Source organism: Triticum aestivum, chromosome 1A (genome assembly GCF_018294505.1).
Source record: "Triticum aestivum cultivar Chinese Spring chromosome 1A, IWGSC CS RefSeq v2.1, whole genome shotgun sequence".
NCBI lineage: Eukaryota > Viridiplantae > Streptophyta > Magnoliopsida > Poales > Poaceae > Triticum > Triticum aestivum.
In genome coordinates this window covers 13,926,708-13,945,232 of record NC_057794.1, presented here as the reverse complement: position 1 = coordinate 13,945,232, position 18,525 = coordinate 13,926,708, and the positions used below count along the sequence as shown (strand labels likewise).

The 18,525-nt window shown below is 43.3% G+C and overlaps 2 protein-coding genes across 15 annotated transcripts; one reads left to right on the top strand and one right to left on the bottom strand.

Moving 5' to 3' along the window:
- Positions 1-1,196: 1,196 nt before the first annotated feature.
- Positions 1,197-5,591, bottom strand: LOC123186316 (disease resistance protein RPM1). Of its 2 annotated transcripts, none has more exons than XM_044598106.1 (2): positions 5,195-5,591; positions 1,197-4,241 (listed from the first exon to the last, which is right to left on the bottom strand). In XM_044598106.1, exon 2 carries the CDS (start codon positions 4,233-4,235, stop codon positions 3,006-3,008), a length of 1,230 nt encoding a protein of 409 aa, XP_044454041.1. In that variant the 5' UTR covers positions 4,236-4,241; positions 5,195-5,591; the 3' UTR covers positions 1,197-3,005. The 2 variants fall into 2 exon arrangements, with proteins under 2 accessions (XP_044454041.1, XP_044454036.1); XM_044598101.1 differs by having other exon boundaries at positions 5,087-5,578.
- A 2,027-nt stretch (positions 5,592-7,618) lies between these two features.
- On the top strand, positions 7,619-12,116 carry LOC123186265 (uncharacterized). Of its 13 annotated transcripts, XR_006493598.1 has the most exons (9): positions 7,619-7,927; positions 8,026-8,267; positions 8,425-8,695; positions 8,807-9,163; positions 9,448-9,619; positions 9,707-10,549; positions 10,708-10,768; positions 11,693-11,745; positions 11,952-12,116. XR_006493598.1 is itself a non-coding variant. In XM_044598060.1 (8 exons), the coding sequence occupies exons 4-8, from the start codon at positions 9,093-9,095 to the stop codon at positions 11,984-11,986; spliced, it is 462 nt and encodes a 153-aa protein (XP_044453995.1). In that variant the 5' UTR covers positions 7,619-7,927; positions 8,026-8,267; positions 8,425-8,695; positions 8,807-9,092; the 3' UTR covers positions 11,987-12,116. The 13 variants fall into 13 exon arrangements, 2 of the variants coding, with proteins under 2 accessions (XP_044453995.1, XP_044453987.1); XR_006493599.1 differs by lacking the exon at positions 9,707-10,549; XR_006493594.1 differs by having other exon boundaries at positions 9,707-10,768.
- Positions 12,117-18,525: the final 6,409 nt, after the last annotated feature.

Sequence of the window (18,525 nt, the reverse complement as noted above, 5' to 3'; positions counted from 1 at the left end):
GCAGAGTGTACCTCTCAAAATTGCTTCTCCATCTGAGGCCAGGAGGGCCTATGATCTGTAAATTTGAACCATCAAGTTGAATCTCATGAATAAATGTATCAAATCAAACAGAATATTTACTGTTTCCATCTGAGGTAAACTGATCATACCATCTCCGACAGAAAGTGGTTGCAGCAGACCAGATTAAAGGAAGGAATCATAGTGCTAGTTTCTAACATCTCTTTTTACTAGGAGCAAACCAGGAAGAGACATAGTATCAATGATAAAGGAGATAAGACTATACTGTAAAAGAGTAAGGAACTAAACTAGATAAGGTTTCAAGACTTGAGTATCATGATAATGTACTTGGTTACACCCAAAAAAATCACATAGTAAAGCAGGGTTCAAGACTGAAGTACTGAAATGGGGAACTATATGTGCATAAATACCAATAAATAATTTGCACGATAGTAAGAACACGCGTTTACAGGTTGCTTTACAAAAGAAAATGAAATTCAGATCAGCTTGCTGATCACCTTGTCTATATTCTTTTTAGATAATAATGTGGTTATCTTGTCTATAGAATTACTGAACAAATGATTCTGAAACAATTTTGCATAGATCGAATCCATTATCAGTTTATCATAAACAGACAGAGCTGCTGAACTGAACTGAACTAGTTACACATAACTATAGCCCTGGACGAAACAGCCCTGCCTGCCTGCAAACCAAATTTGGTAGAAAACCAACCAAATTGGGCCACAACCACCGCTGCAGGTGCTGCAACGCTGCCCAGCTGTAGACGCCGCAGCCAACGCTTGGTGGCAAAATGCTGCGTGGCTAATTTCTTGTAGTGAGTAATGCATTGCAGTATCTAGGAAACAGAGAGATGGCAGAGTACATACATACTACTCCCTCACTGAAAATACTTGTCGTGGGTTTGAACTAAAACCACGACAAGTATTTTGGAACGGAGGGAGTATGAAACATCAAGCAAACTCAATCATTTTAGTTCCTGGCAGCAAGGAATTGGTGTTTTTCACGAGTTATTACAGAAACAACAAACAATGAATGATAAGATGCAGTTGCAAAGAAATTAAGAGCTGTTGATACCATCACAGTACCATAGGACTCACTACAAATAATTAGAAGCGTGCACACTTACAATGTATAAGAAATTAATATGATATTTAATTACCGAAGGAGGTTGCCGATACTTTTGCCAACTGGGCTAAGCCCGTTTTCATTAATTGATCAAAATAACCAGTTCATTACAAATTTACAATACAACAATAGAGGGAATGGAAATGAAGATAGCAAGTTTGGGCACTAATAGGAAACCCGCTGCTGAGTGCTGCTCTCGAGCACCCACTACGGGGCAAAAACCTATTAGCACTACCCAAAAGAGTCTAGAGCAGCATGACAGAAAAATTAAAGATTACAACAAAGTACAGACCTCCAGCAGCAGAAGACAACGGGAGGACACGAAAAGAGCAAGACTAGGCACGGAGCTCTAGGACATGCTTCATCTTGTTGTGCATCTCCTTCTGATCCCAGTCATCCTTGAAGCCCTTGTGGAGGTACAACATCCAGAGCTTCTTGAGAGATCCAAGGGCTTCGATGCCACGAGGGACCATACTCAGCTCCGAGAGTGACACGATGTAGATCCCATCAATGCATGGAATGGCGCCCTCTTTAATCTCCAGTTGCTTGACATCAGGCATGTTCTTCAAGACAAGTGTCTTCAGCTCAGAGAAGCACCCAGCAGAAAGGACCAATGTACCTGCACTGCTCACCCTGTTAAGACTGAGATAAGTGAGCGCTGACAGATGAGATGACAACAGCTGCAGCGGGTCTTCCGTCCCCAGATTGCACCAGCTTAGAGCCAGATACTTGAGATTCTTTCCATGGTCCTTAAATATTGGGCACTTGAGTGTCCCAGCAGCCCAGCCGCCTCTGATGATCAGTCTATGAAGCTTTTCAGACGTTGGCTTGAGTGCTTGGAAAGAAAGTGTCTCCTTCTCATCACATGCACAGAGAAGTAAGCTGGAAAGTAGAGGCATATCTGAGAGGGTCTTGAAAAGGTCATCACAGTTAGATGCATTGATGTCATCAATCCAAACAGTCTGCAACTTGCTCATTTTCTTCAGCTCTAGCGACAAGTCTTTGCTGGCATGGACGGTCTCAAGAGTTTGCAGTTCTTTAAAGTTGGAAATCATTTTCGGTGCTTCCACTCCGACAAAGTACCTGAACTGCGCCTGCTTCTCATCAGCAAATCTGTCAGCTAAAAGGTGCTGTAGCTTGGCAACCTTCACAATTCCAGGTGGTAGCTTTTCTATTCTTGTTTGCTTGACGTCCAATGTCTCCAGGTTTGAGAGTTTTTCAATAGTGTCTGGCAGTGACTGAACATTTGTGCGCCTTAAGCCAATGTAGCGGAGATTGAACAGATTCCCAATGGATACTGGCAGTTGGTTGATTGCAGAGTCTTGAAGCTCGAGAACAGTAAGGTAGCTGGATCCAGACAAAACTGAGGAAATCATGCTGGTGGAGGATGAAGTTGCCCCAAGCGAGATGACGGTCCGGAGTCGTGGAAATTCCACTTCTGTAGCAACTGTGTTACTGTCTCTCCAACCACATGTTGAAAACCGGCGAACTTCTTTATCCACACGCATCATTTCGCCTTGATCATTCGCGGAACCAAACCTCTCCTCTTTAGCAATAACCAGGGCCAGGTCTCGGACAATGTCATGCATCTTACATTTACTAACCCTGAAGAGCTCATCCCTCTCCACAACTTCCGACATATTCCGACCGATGAGTTCCATGAGATTCCCCTCAGCCACTTCCTCCGGCGTGCTGTTATCTTTCTTCATCGCAAACCCTTCAGCAACCCACAACCGCACAAGGTTCTCCCGTGACATTGCATAGTCTTCAGGGAACAAGCTGCAGTACAGGAAGCAGTTCCTGAGATCACCTGGCAAGTCATGGTAGCTCAGATTAAGTATAGCTTGGACATGGTTATTTGCCTATAGTTCGCTCCGGAGATGATTGTACATGTGATTCCAGGCATGCTGTGTCGGCTGCTTCGTGGACAATAGGCTGCCAGAAGATACAATGGTCAATGGCAGGCCATGACACCTCTTAACTACATCACCAGCCACCTTCTCAAGTTCCGGAGGGCACTTGCGGTCTGGGGTGTTGTTGAAAGCCCTTGAGCAGAATAGCTTAAATGACTCGTCTCTACCCAATGGCTGGAGTTGTAGGCGACGGCTCACTAGAGCAAGAGCCGCAACATCTTCCCTCCGTGTCGTGATCATAACACGGCTTCCTTGGAGACCCTGAAATGCACTGCACATCAGACTATATGCTTCTGGATTCCACACATCATCAAGCACGATCAAGCACTTCCTATCTTGCAGTATCTTCTTTATCGCCTCTTTTAGCTCAAAAACATCAGGTTTGGTGTCCGTCCTAAGAGGTGACGGCGGCGGTGACTCTTGTGTGTGTTGTTGTATCTTCGTGAGCAATGTCTTCAACAAATCACCTACATTATATGCCCGTGACACCACAATCCAAGCATGAGCATCAGGGAAGTTGGCTTTCTCCCGATCATACACATTTTTCACAAGAGTTGTTTTCCCCAAGCCTCCCATACCAGAAACTGTAATCACTGTGTTTTCTTTCTCATCAGTGGCCAGCCATTCGGTCAACTTGCTCCTGTTTTCATCAATTCCGACAAGATCCTCATCACTAACACGTTCCGGGAAGCAGCCTCCACATCTCTGCCTATCAATCTCTACATGCTCATTTCTTATGGGTTGGACTGTGTTGCTCCAATAAGTAGGCAGTCCTTTGACCTGCCTGATCTCATCCTCTATCCGTATAACTTCCTCAGCAATTTTACTGAAGACCTTTATATGGCGTGAACCTCTGAAGATGTACCGATGTAGGAAGCCTTCATCCTTGAGCTTAAGAGCCTCATAAGAGTACTTGTCAATCACATCCTCGACATGGTAGGCCAGCTTCCTCACATGTCCAATCCAACCCCTGACGACATTGTTGCTGAGATGTGTTGTACCCAAATCTTGAATTACATCATTCATCGTCTTCAGTTCTATGTCGATTCTTTTAATCTTTGCTGGCAATTCCTTCAGATTATCAACCTTCGTCGACAGCTTGTCAATGACAGCCAAGACAGCTTCATTCAAAACGACTGTCCCAATCTTTGACACAGCGAGAAGTATAGCCTCAGCCATTCAGTTCTGAAAAAACAGCAACACCAAACAAGTTATATCAGTTTCAGCTTGGGCATAATGTGGCATATTGGACAAAACGTGTCAGATTGTGTTTATAAAGAAGGCTAAACACCACAATATTGTTGCTTAGTATTTAAATCGTTTAGCCAATTTGATGAACTGAGCTTAATTATCTTCTGCTCATAACATGTCCGGCAACAACCTCTATTGTACTCTCTTTTATTCTCGACAAAAAAGAGCATGGCTCCCAGCTTTCATTTCACTGAAAACCAATATGGTCATACAGCCAACAGAATTATTCTCCTCCACTGTGCTTTTGTTTAACCATGCTAACCATAGAGGGACAAACCGAAAGATGGATGTGATTTCCTTTCCACACAAAGAACATAGCTTTTTACACATCACGCCATCCTCCATGTGACCAGTGGGCACAGTACAGAGTACACACAGTAACCTTATCCAGAAAAACTGAAATCTCTGATGATATTAGGCATGCTTTAAAATTTAATATCACAACTGCAATATACAGAAGTTGCCTCATTTCAATGAGGTTACTACTCATCATGAGTTTTATGATCTAAATCTTTATACAATAATTATTCTTTCATTACTAGATGGACCATGCGGTGTTGCACACAACCATGATACTAGATTGTGCGAGATCTCTTTCCATCAGATCACAGGATAACCACTAAAGAAAGACCCCAAAATTCAAGGAGAGCATAAAGCCACCTTACGGTTCTACAGGGCATAGCAATTCCACTCAGTAACACACACACAAAAATGAGTGAAGAAACATCATCTATATTAGTCACTAGACTACTAGTGCTTGGCACAGATTGGTGGAAAACCTGTCCTCTGATGGTTTACCACCATCCGATGGTTGATGGACCCAAATCAGCGTGCAAGGCTGCAGCAACGACGACATATATGAGGAGCAGTTGATGGAGGCTGGTTACCACGCAATCTGCTCTGCAGTTCTGAACCGAGCTCCGTCGGAGTCCGCCCGCGGTCTGCCTCCCGGCCGTCAAGCCGCCGGCCACCCTCTGCTTCAGCTGCAGTCGCCGCGGCCACCTTCTCGGTTCAACTGTAGCCGCCGCCGCCGCCGCCAGACCGTCGCCGGTCTGGTCGCCTGGGCGGCAGGGAGTGGTGACTAGGGGGAAGAAGGCAGGACTGCACGAGGCAGAGGAACGGCGAGCGGGGGAGGGGTGGAGGGGTGGAGGTGGATCCATGGGCGGAGCGGAGCTTTGTAGATTTGGGGATGGTTTCTTGGTTGGAGTGACCGACGGCGACGGAGCAGTGGCTTGACCTGAACTGGGTCGTCGGGGTGACGACCTGCCGCCGCGTTCCTGGCAGATTCTCTGTTCCGCGTCCAACGCGCGGAACAGACGCGGTTTCCCTCGTTTTCTTGTTTTCTTGTGCTCTCTTTTTCCCCTTCAGTTTCATTTTTTATGGTTCAGTTTTCTTTGTCTTTCAAAAAAAAATGATTCAGTTTTCTTTAGCTTTTCATGTACCAAAAAAAAGTGTGAACACCCGTATAAAATACTTCCTCCGTTTCAAAATAGAAGATGGCCAACGGAGAAAGTACATGCAAACAGACATTTTATAATGGAAATCCTATCTGGCGACCGGGAGAGGGGTGGCAAACAAACCTCTACTAATGGCAGTTTTAGTTCTGAAACGAGATCAAACGGTGGCAGTTTTAAACGAAAAGGTGTCTTCTCTCATAGAAACTGTCATCTCAGCTCTAAATAAATTGTCCCTTCACAAATAAAAATGCCAATGGAATTGGTCACAAATGCCACCCCCTCCTGGCGATTGGTGAATGCTCGTCAACTAAGGGGTTCCTTATACAACTACGCGATTGTGAACATTTTTATAAACACGTGATGAATATTCTCTCTGTAAACAAATATAAAACGTTTTAGTCATCACTTTAGTGGCCTAAAGCATTTTTGGAGAGGGTGTTTTGTAAATATGCCATGGAAGTTTATACACGAAATGTGAAACTAATTTTCATTTTCTCATAAAAGAATCATTTTAAAAGAATTGACAGCCTATTATTTTTTATGAATCTGTGGGCAATTCTGTGGGTTGAGTGTGGAATATGAGCACTCCCCGTTCCTCCTCGACCAAAGGGTGGTGTAACTGGGTCGGCGACGACACTGCCGAACTAGCGAACACGCTCTATGTTGTTTTCTTTCTTTTCATAGTATAAATTTCACACACTACCAGGCACTCCCAGTGGACATGGGAATATATATACACATAAACTTTCCTCTGTCTCATAATGTAAGATGTTTTTTGACACTACACTAAAGTTAAAAAAACATAAGATATTATGAGATGGGGGAAGTATTAATTTTAGCCTCCGAGGTTTTCAGTGGAGTTATACTAATAGTCAAATTGGTGGTCTATTGACATTGCCATTATCATTAATGAGGATTATTTAACTATGATCAACTATGGTCTGGGTTTAGCTCGTATGGTTAGATTCCTTGTGGTGGAACCAACCCACATGGTTTACGTCCTAAATTTGGTATTGGTGCTCATATTTTCCTGAATTTATTTCAAGCCTTTCGGTGATGTGTCTTTAGTGGGAGGAGACGTTCCTACCAACTACGAAGGCGTCTGTGACGACTTCGTCAATCTCAAAATGATGTGTCGGTTCAGTCTTTCGGAGGTGTTCATACACATAGTGTGCAAGCGTGCGTTCATAAGGATAAAATGTATGTGCATATGTATGAGCGTTTGTGTCTGTATTGTGTTAAAAAATATGATTGATTAATGAAAAGCTCCCCCCCCCCCCAAAAAAAAAAGAAATTATTTTGACAAGAAAACACAAATGCATGTGTCTACCAGTTTGTAGTACTAAATGGCCTCTAGGTTTAGCCGCTTGAAGATGGTAAGATAGGCTTTGTTCAAGCAACATGAACGACGATCTACTGATAGAATGCTAAGCTGGGGGTAATGCCTTCTTTCCTGAAAAACTACACTGGTATTTAAAATGGAGAAACGACTAAGTACACACACACTTTTTATGAACAAAGATATCCAAAGGGCGTTTTAATCTAATACTCCCTTCTAAACTAATATAAGATGTTTCCACAGTTCAATTATCAAGGAAAATGACCAGTACAGTTTTAAGACAACTGGACGCAAAACAACCAGTACACAATTTCTTCTGTTCATTGTCTGAATTAGAAAAGAAAGAAGATTCTAGCAACGTGCATGCATCTTCTTAAAGAAGCTAGGGACGCGGAGTAACTGCACGCGAGCTCATATGAGCTCGCTATCCACAGCGTTGGTGAGTGCGTGCGGATCTGTGCCAATATATTATACAAGCTCGACTGGTCTCCAGGAAAATGAGCACTGTTGTGAAATACGTACCCGGCAGATGTGGGGTAGTGGGCCTAGGTGACGGGGAACAGAAGGCGGAGTAGACGCGCGGTTGGACGGCCGTTCCCCGCCGGCGAGGTGTTCCATGGATCAGAATCGGAGCTGCCGTCTGATCCGTGGATCGAAAAAATCGCTATACGGTGGGGACGCACCAGCCTCGAATTGAATGCACCGGCGAGTTCTCGACCAGAGAACGAGTGGGGTTTGTGAAGCGGAGGAGTGCGATTAGGGGGCAAGGAGCAGCGGCGGCGGCGGCGATCCACCATGGAATTCCTGATGCAGCCCATCGGCAGGTACGTGGACCCTTCCTTCTCCGGCGAGGTTGTCGGCATTTTTTTCGTGCGGCGGTGTGCCTGAGTGCAAGCGGTTTTGGTTGCTTCACGTGATTTAGATCTGCTGTGCTGGAGGAGGTTGGAGAGAGTTTGATGCCTGCCCCGGTAGTTGTGAATGGCGGCCTACTGGCATACCAGACGGAGCCTGAGCCGGCGGCCATGGAGCCGGCGGTGTCGGTGCAGGAAAGGATGGTGAAAGCGGAGAGGCGCAGATCTTGTCGGGCAAGAGGTAGCACTCCCCTCCGACGTCTGAACTGTCAACTGGGAAGATGAATCCCGAAGCACCCGGGTGGAATAAGAGGTGAGTACAGTACAGGAGCTTGACTGTCTGTCGTTAATTCAGTTAGATGTTGTAGTGTGGGGATGAAGAACAGAGGCACATATAGTCTCCTAGGTTCAGAAAGAAGGTAGTTCAGTCCATTCAGTTAACTGATGGTAAATTGATTGGGTGGTTGCAGGCTTAGGACTGGAGCTGCAACACCAAGCAGGGGCGCCATGCCCTACTCGGATCAGTGCGTTCGAGAAGGCTATGAGGTGTTTTGCAGAGAACCCGACAGAGAATGTGATCACACCTGTACTGTACTTGGCACCTCATTCGACTTTGTGGGTGAGGCCTATGACTTCTACAACCTGTATTCATGGGAAAAAGGTTTTGGCATACTATACGGGAAGATCCGGCTAAATGTGGAGTGGACGAAATGCATGCAAGATATATTCTGTGGTTGTGAGGTGAGTCAAAATTTTGATGCCATCGTTCATGAATGTTGGGTGCAGCGGATACATTCAAGTGTATTCTTTGTACTGGCATCTGATTAAAAGGTTTTTCATACCCTGATGCAGGGTAAAGCAGGTGTAGAGAACACAAGGCTCATGCAGATGTGAATGCCCTGCACTGATAATACTTCTACTGGGAAGAAGACAATGGGTGGTATATCGTAGAGCATAGAGAGAATCATAACCATTCACTTTCCCCTAATTTCGGTGAGACAATCCATTGGCCATCACATAAGCATATTGACATGTACAGCTGAGATCTCATAAAGCAACTCAGGCAAAACAATGTCAACGAGTTTCCGGCACGTCGGGGCTGGGGACTTCTCTCCCCCTGAATTTGCTGCGCACTTCCATGGACGCCGAGAAGAGGTTGGGAGAGAGTGGAGGCCCTGGGAAGAAGATGATGCCATTGCCCATCAGCAGGTAAAAGCTGTAACATTGCCCTGTGTTGAGTATTATGTTTATTTAGGAAATATGAGATAGACTAGGATATGTTCCGGCTTGTCTTGTACTCCAAGTTGACCATGTACTCATATATATATGCCCACGAGGCTCAAGCAATACAACGAACAACAATTCCACCAAAACCCTCTCTCCCTTCTAACACCCTGATTTCCTACAAATTGCAGCGCACACTTGCCAATTTTGAGTCTGTCCTGTAATCTGATTCTCGCCAGATTCCCTTTGACATAGGAGCTGGTTTGCAGGACGGTGGCACCTATCGGCAGTCTAGAGCAATCGTCGGCTGCAGCGGTGAGCGCGGCCGCACATATCCGTGAGGAACAAGCAGGCGTGAAATGGAGGATGGCAAAGCTCGTCCACGGTATTGGAGCTGTCGACCGGCATGGTGAATCCGCAAGCCCCGGGGTGGACATAAAGGTGTGTGCGGTTTAGAAATTCGTATATACTTTGGTTGTGTCTGATAGCACTATTGCTAAGATTCTTTTCCTCTGAAATCTGGATCAGATTAGTGCGGGATGTAGATTTGTGGCAACTAGTTATGGAATGGTGGACCTCAGCATCTCGAAAAGGGGAAAATGACGTGATGATTTTGTTGTTGTGTACAGTATAACTAGAAACTAGTGTCCTTAGCAATCACCACCATTCAACTGTTCCCAATCCACATATGATTAACGGTGTTTTGGTTATTCATCGCAGGCTTGAAATGTACATATAGTTCAAGCATTTATTTCTAGAGCGATTGAACTATATATTGCTTTTCAGTTTATTCGTGTGGAGTGCTAGATTAATTACTTCCAAGTATATTTATAGATAACAATAGAAAACAGAAATCTGGGTTTTGTAACTTTTTTTCTGTTGGACCTGCATAGTGGATGCATGCCGTTGATCATCCACTGAGGCATCAAGATGAGCAACATCCTGATGGACAAGCAGCTGCGATCAAAGGTTTCAGACTTCGGGCTGTCGAAGCATGGTCACAGAGGAGTCCCACACCAAAACCAATATCTGTGGCATGCTGGGCTAGATCCGCAGTCACTACTCAACAGCCTTGTACTTTTGTTGCTTTCATCTTGGGTCCTACGCACTTCTAGCTGATTGTTCGGTGATCTATACCTTTGTTCTCATGTTACAACTACAGGCCATTAGTTAGGCATAAAAGTGATTTCTTTGCAGCATGCAGGTTATGTGCAGTGTGTCCATGCCGTTAAAGAATCTCATATTGCTTTCAAACTTCTACCATAGATATTTATTTTCTTTGGCCTAGCTGGTTCTGATCATATCAAACCACTTAAGAAAGGCGCTACAGAATTTTGTCGATGGAGCTCACTCAAAATATTGGTTTATCATGTAATGTAACATCAATACTTTTTAGTCCAACTAGGATTTCTTTCATTATTGGATCTTAAGTGTTTGCTAGGATAAGTTAATCGTTCTTAAGGTAGCTTCAGTCATGGACCTTGAATAAGTGTGTCATTTCTAATTTTATCAATTTATTTCCTGCACAGCTGATTTCTGGTATGCCATGGCGATATATTTTAGTGTTGCTCATGCTGTTGATTTGGTGTGGTATGTCTTATCTATCCATGTGCTGCTTTGAATGATTATTATTTATTATATTATCTATATAGGTTAGACAAATTTGTTAAATCTTACGATTTACATATTTCTCCTGATGCAACCAATCACTATACTATTATTTCTTTGTGGATGGAGGACATGCAATGCTTTTTTCCATTGGTTTTAACTTCTAAGTATGATGAACATGTTCGCTAACATCTATCACATGTAGAGACAGTAGTAATGCATTCTGATGTTCAAATAAGATAAGCTACTTGCATTGCGAGACATGTATGAAGGGGATCATCTCGACACCTTTTCCCTCCAGACCTCTATACTTTTTGGAAATTCGTGCAATATTTTTAGATCACAATTTACCTTTAAAATCTACCTATGACGATGGGCTGCATGAGGATAACCTGATTAACGATGAGCTCACCCGTGGTGTTGACAACCTCCTTATAATTTCTGAAACGATGTACAAAGATTAAATAAGGTTTAGTTACTTGCTTACAGATCTATCATTGATCGAATAAAATGTGAAGAAAAAACTGTTGTTTATTGTCTCTGCACAATATAACGTATACAAAATACTTATGTGACACCTATTGTCCTCACTTCCATGTTTTTCCACTCCAGTGTCGTTGTCTAGACTATGACCTCTGCCTTCTGATGTTTCGTTTTTCTCTGCTGCTAGGTATTTTTCTTGTATTCCTGGTTTTTTGTTTATACAGCTACCTTTTCCATTGGTTGCTCATTGGATTTGATGCATCTAACCTGTCCATATCATTACTGGATACATTAGTCTCTCCATTGATGTTGTTGGGTGTGTTTATGTTTCTGTTCTTCACTGTCCTGGTTAGGAACAAGGTGTTTGCTAGCGCCAATGCTGCTTTCTGATGACGACAAAGTTGTTTCCAATTGGTTTCTTAGGGTCGCCTTGATGAGCGTGCTGAGGAATTACAACCGGAACTCCCTCAGCGATGGTACAACTTTCATACATGCCGAACGCACCACTTCCTGATGTAGCCTTTGACTGATCTACCTTTAGTTATCTCAATTCGACCGCGAGTCAGAGAAGTATGAAGAGAAGATGACTAGAATTGCATGTTGCTGCTTGAATGATATTATCGAGGGCTGGAACCAGGGGAATTCTTGATAATAACCTTGTTTTGTTTTGTGATAATGATAGGGGAGGCCGCTAATGAGGGCAAACTTAGCTATTGAGGACCATGCTGTGAAGATATACACAATGGCTATACTCAAGCAATTCGGACAATCCTGTATGAGTGCATCTGTTGTATGAAAGTTGTGCTTCTGATGCCATCTGTATCTGAAAGTTGCACTTCTGCCGACACATCTAGTGGAACATCAGTGGTATGATATAGTGTTGTTTGAACTGGGTGTTTAGTCTTTAGTTGATGCTGTGGAATACAATTGGTAGTAAGCTCTTCATTGTACTAGTGAATTTTCTTAAGCGTAGATGTGCAATGCAAATGATGTGTAGTTGAGCATTTTGGATTGAGTTTTCATAGATTTCCATTCTGCTGCCAGCCTTGGGTATCTGTTTTCAAATGATCTGCCTTACTACTTGTGGTGGTGTGAGTAAATGTTCATACAAAAAAATGTTAGGCTCGTGACTGTTGCTACAAGTTTCAGAACTGCTTGTGTTCGTTGGTCATTGATTGATTTTTGTCAAATAACTAAATGTTACCAAATGTCGGGGATGAGCATTGATTGTTTTTTTTTGACACATGTCCAAGCAGCACCACCTCCATTGAGAACAGTTTAAATTTTTGAATTGTATATGGTTGGGCGGGGGCAATGTTTTGTGTATTAAAATAGTACTTGGGGTTTGTAGAGGCAGGATGGGAGGCAGGTGAGGCGGTCAGTCCAGGCATGCAGTAAATATGCGGCAGTGAACGGACGGCAACCGAGCCGTGGCCCGGGTGTTAAATGGCGGCCGTCGCATTTACGAGCCGACAACGGTGGGCCTGTCTGCAGGCTTTTAGAGAAATACGGGATAGACAACATCGCTATACAACTTTATGTACAAGAAGCGGCTCGAATCTAGACGTGAACGGGCGATAAAGATAACGAGCTCATCTGAGCTCCAGCTCAGAACAACACTTTCGCTACTCTCCGGACAGTTTACAAATCTGGAGCCTAGCAGCACCCGTACCATACTATGTAGGAAGTGCGGCCTGCCGCACCCGACAGCAGTGCTGTTAGGTATAGTCATATCCAACCCGGCAATACAATCATTGAAGCATTGCAAGTATAAAAAATAGCATAATATAGTGTTGTTTATCAATCTAATATATCAAGTTCAGATCACACATAGCAGTTGGTTCAGTCAACTACAAAAGGTCCTCGACTTCCTTATCATTACATACCATGTAATAGGTAAATAAAATACGAAAATTACATACCATGTAATAGGTAAATAAAATACGAACTATTCAGATAACTCAGTACCAAGTCCCATGCATTTAGACAGAGGTCGACGTTGATTCGCGTCCACTAAAAGAGAGCACAAATTTAGGCTTGTACCTGTAGAGAGGATAGTTTTAACAGGACAGGGAGTGTTACATAGTCCAAATAAAGGTGAAGCAAGACAACGGCGACCGGATGAAAGAGAGGAAAGGTAGGATGGCGAGAGAGGGAGGACGGCCCGGATGCAAGAGAGGAGAGGTAGGACGGCGAAAGGGAATTAGAGTGATCCCTAAGGATGAATCAACTCAGTACAGCAAGGTCCAATACAAAGCAAAGTATGGTTCAGTAGAAGGCATCAAATTTAGTACAAAGCAAATATGATCCGATGCAATGCTGATGGATATTTCACTCACATAAAAGATGACAGCGATATATATTTTACGAAGGTCTATACACAAAGCTTGCCTAACACATACAAAAATAGTTATATGCGCAACTCGGGAAAATCATCAAGGCAAGTATCAACAACAGTATGAACAGGGCGCATCGAGAAGACACAGCTAAACACAAAATTAATATCCAACAATGTGCATTCATCTGTAAACATACACAAAAGGATCACCAGTAAACACCATCAAAATGGTCATCTCTTTAAGGAGCGTCTGGTCAAAAGGCATCATGCCTGCGCCCATCCCTTTTGAACCCGAAGCTTCTAAACCTGGTACAACATGCCGCTCCTCATTGGATGTTGAACTTGTATGAATGGCAGCAATGTGCAGTAACAGCCAGCAGTAGCCCAGCTCAATCCCATGACCTGAGCTGTAAGTAGCAAGCAGCCAAGGACATGCTTAACACTTGAGCAGAGCAAGCACATAGCGAGGTAGAGAAAGAAAGGAGCTTGGACCTAAACATCAGATCATAAGTCACAAAAGTCAAATAAACGCGGAAAGTTGCACTGAACCCAAACCTTTTCTTCATAAACACGGAAAAACACTGGTAAACGGAGCAAGCTTACATCATATACAAAAGAAATGAAGATACTATAAGAAAGCACACCAGACAATAGCACCATGACTGTAAACCTCTTGGTCCATCATCTGGCAACAAAGAGTAAATATTTTTGTCTGTCTACTAATTAGGTTGGCTCTAGAATTAGTTGGTAATCATGTCATATAAAAGTGAATGTTGTCAGTTATGATTGATGAACTATCTATCTTGCCAATTGTTATAAAAAAGAAGGCAAGTGGGCATCTTCTCAGGAAAAGGAGAGGCAATGAGCGTAAAAACACAAGAAATCGTAAATGTCGAAGCAATACACTAACCGGTAGAACAGTGGTGCACATGAGAAACTCATATAGTGGCGATCTCTAGATTAACCAATAGAAATTTAGTAAGCTTGCTGGCTGAAGATGGCATTCCACTAATTAGGCAGAGTATATAAGAACCTCTCATGCAAGGCATAGCAGTTTTCACTTAATTAAATGACATCACAACTATCATAAACTCAAAATGGAGGGAATTGTATGAAATCTGTAGCTAACATGCATTGTTACAACAGTACGCCTACAATATAATGACCAAAACCATATACTAATTAATCAAAAGAGCGGTAACTTGTCCTCTGTGATAAGTATTTTTCATAACAAAGGTTACATCTGTGACCAGAGCAAAACAGCGTGAGGATGGGAGGAAGGTTTCAAGATCCTAAGTGACAACAGAAAATAAAAATTATGACTTGAGCAACATGACATGCATATTCAAGGATCCATTTGTGTCAAAGAATCAAGCTTATAAAGAATGGATGGAAACAAATGATTGAACCAAAAGGAACTCGAGTGGGCATTGGAGCTGCCTGCTCCATAGAAGTTCTATGCACCGAGGAGTTGTCCCAGTGGCATCGTCACTTCAGCCTTCTACCCCACAAGCACAATCGTGCTCCTCCTTCCCAAGTCGCTGCAAGAAGAAGGCGATCGTCAACGAGCACACATTGTTTTTGTAAATTATAAACATTTCCCATCAACACTAAATAACATATTTTAGACTAACATGTATTTGCCGTAAATCATAAAACATAGTAGAAACACCTTGAACTCTTCGGTGCAAAGTATGATTAAAAAAATCATGATCCTCTGTTGCTCTAATCGATCAGATCATCATAAAGATAAAAACGACATAACAGAGCAGCCAACCATTAATTATGTTATTGCACAGAAGCCTAACAAAGTAGTATCTATGCAGATTGATTAGAAGTCGAGAAAGGAGCTCTAAATGGAGATGTGAGAAGATGAAGCAAAGAACATAAACCAGAGATCTTCACGAAAAATATGGTATAATTTGGGGACCACATGTGTAGGTTTTAAAAGGTGTGCATAACCACATCATTAGTTCTATGAAATAAGATGGGGTGCTTTGTTTAACAAAAATAGTTTATTAGCAAATCATACAGAAAACTACAATGATAAGAATCATAACCTCTTGCATCTTTACATACTTTGGATCAACATAGTCCCCGCCGCCACCCCGAGGCCGTCCCCGCGGTTGCACCGTCCAGCGCTCAGCCGCTGCTGAAGGAAATATGCCCTAAAGGCAATAATAAAGTTGTTATTTATATTTCCTTATATCATGATAAATGTTTATTATTCATGATAGAATTATATTAACCATAAACTTAGTACATGTGTGAATACATAGACAAACAGAGTGTCACTAGTATCCCTCTACTTGACTAGCTCGTTAATCAAAGATAGTTAAGTTTTCTAGCCATAGACATGAGTTGTCATTTGATGAACGGGATCACATCATTAGAGAATGATGTGATTGACTTGACCCATCCGTTAGCTTAGCATTATGATCGTTTAGTTTATTGCTATTTCTTTCTTCATAACTTATACATGTTCCTATGACTATGAGATCATGCAACTCCCGGATATTGGAGGAACACTTAGTGTGCTATCAAACGTCACAACGTAACTGGGTGACTATAAAGATGCTCTACAGGTGTCTCCGATGGTGTTTCTTGAGTTGGAATAGATCGATATTAGGATTTGTCACTCCGAGTATCATAGAGGCATCTCTGGGCCCTCTCGGTAATGCACATCACTATAAGCCTTGCAAGCAATGTGACTAATGAGTTAGTTACGGGATTATGCATTACGGAACGAGTAAAGAGACTTGCCAGTAACGAGATTGAACTAGGTATTGAGATACCGATGATCGAATCTCGGGCAAGTAACATACCGATGACAAAGGGAACAACGTATATCGTTATGCAGTTTGACCGATAAAGATCTTCGTAGAATATGTGGGAGCCAATATGAACATTCAGGTTCCGCTATTGGTTATTGACCGGAGACGTGTCTCGATCATGTCTACATAGTTCTCTAACCCGTAGGGTCCGCACACTTAACGTTCGATGACGATCGGTATTATGAGTTTATGTGTTTTGATATACCAAAGGTAGTTCGGTGTCCCGGATATGATCACGGACATGACGAGGAGTATTGAAATGGTCGAGACATAAAGATTGATATATTGGATGACAATATTCAGACACCGGATGAGTTCCGGGGGTCACCGGATAATTATCGGAGTGCCGGGAGGTTATCGGAACCCCCGGGGGAACTAATGGGCCAACATGGGTCTTAGTGGACGGAGAGAGGGCCAGGGAATTGGACTAGAGAAGGGGGGCGGTGCCCCCCTTTCCTTCTTTTCTCTCCCTCTCCTTCCTTCCCCTTCCTCCTCCTAGTTGGACTAGGAAAGGGGGAGTCCTACTCCTACTAGGAGGAGGACTCTGATGACCCACAAGTATAGGGGATCTATCTAGTCCTTTCGATAAGTAAGAGTGTCGAACCCAATGAGGAGCAGAAGGAAATGATAAGCAGTTTTCAGTAAGGTATTCTCTGCAAGCACTGAAATTGTCGGTAACAGATAGTTTTGTGATAAGGTAAATTGTAACGAGTAGCAAGTAATAAAAGTAACACTACTAGGAAAAGGGCTATAGATGAAATTGACACTAATGGCGCACCAGACATGTGGTGCGCCATTAGTATATACTAATGGCGCACCACCCTCTGATGCGCCATTAGTGTTGAAACTACTAATGGCGCACCCTGCCCACGGTGCGCCATTAGTACCAATTTTTTTTTAACTAGTGCGCCTGTCCAAACATACTAATGGCGCATCCGGTGGTGGTGCGCCATTACTAGTTGTAACTAGTAATGGCGCACCAGCCAGAAGTTGCGCCACTAATGTTATTTTTTTATTATTGTTTTTATTCTTTTTTTGCAAAAGTACTAATGGCGCACCACCAGGGGGTGCGCCATTAGTAACCTCGATTACTAATGGCGCATTTGTTGCTGGTGCGCCATTAGTAAGTGGGCAGCAACAAGATATTTTGGACAGCCTCTCCTCCCACACTCACTTTCTCCCCACTTCATTCTCTCCACCGCCTCCTCCTTGTCTCGGGTGCCTCCTCTTTTTCACCTCATTTCCACCATAGATTCATTCAAATTAAGTGGTTAAGTTACCTTGTTTTGCTAGGTAAGTAAGGGGGAAGCTATATTTATGTTGTTCTCCCTACAACAATATGCACATGCACTTTTTATGGCCTAGCTAGATCTATGTATGTTCGTGGTGTTGCATATGTTTGTGGTGTTGCATATGTGTTTGTGTTTGGAGGTGTACCGGTATTTGAAATGCGATAGTTGCCAATATTTTGCCGGAATGTTGATTCATTTCCGTTTCAGCGAGAATTTTGGCATTAAGCATTCTTTTTGGTCCTATTTTTAGGGAAAGTCATGCCAAATTTTTTCTTGGTTCTAAAATATCGTTTTGCTCTACCCCGCAGGCGACCATGGTCCGCACGATGACCGAAGGCATCGTGAATAGGTTTTTGAGGTCCGCGAAGGCCGAGATGCTTCAAAAGAACGAGACGGAGATAAGATGTCCGTGTCGAAGATGCAAGCTGAATAGCCTTATTGCGGACCCGGATTCCGGGCAGGTGCGGGACCACCTGCTCTTGCGTGGTTTCATGGATGGCTATCAGTGGCAAGGTGATGAAGATGACTACGAAGTCGTCCATGGGGGCCGGGCAAGAAATGAGGAAGGGCAGCAAGACAACCACCGCGGCTCGGGGGGAGAGAAGACGAAGAATCCCCAGGAGATGATCACGACGGTGATGCTGTACACAGTCATCATGTAGAAGATGCAGGACATGATGATGATGCCGGCGGAGCAGACGACGCTGGACCATCGATGGGCTGGGTGCAGGACCCTCATATTCAAGAGCTGCTTCTCAAGCAGACGGATAACGCAAGAGCTGCCGCCCGAGA

Coding starts and splice junctions, on each gene's coding strand:
- LOC123186316 (XM_044598101.1), bottom strand. CDS start 2,900: ATGTCACGGGAGAACCTTGTGCGGTTGTGGGTTGCTGAAGGGTTTGCG.
- LOC123186265 (XM_044598052.1), top strand. CDS start 9,093: ATGGACGCCGAGAAGAGGTTGGGAGAGAGTGGAGGCCCTGGGAAGAAG. Junction 9,620..10,707: donor GCCCCGGGGTGGACATAAAG/GTGTGTGCGGTT, acceptor TTTCCTGCACAG/CTGATTTCTGGTATGCCATG. Junction 10,769..11,622: donor CATGCTGTTGATTTGGTGTG/GTATGTCTTATC, acceptor TGTCCTGGTTAG/GAACAAGGTGTTTGCTAGCG.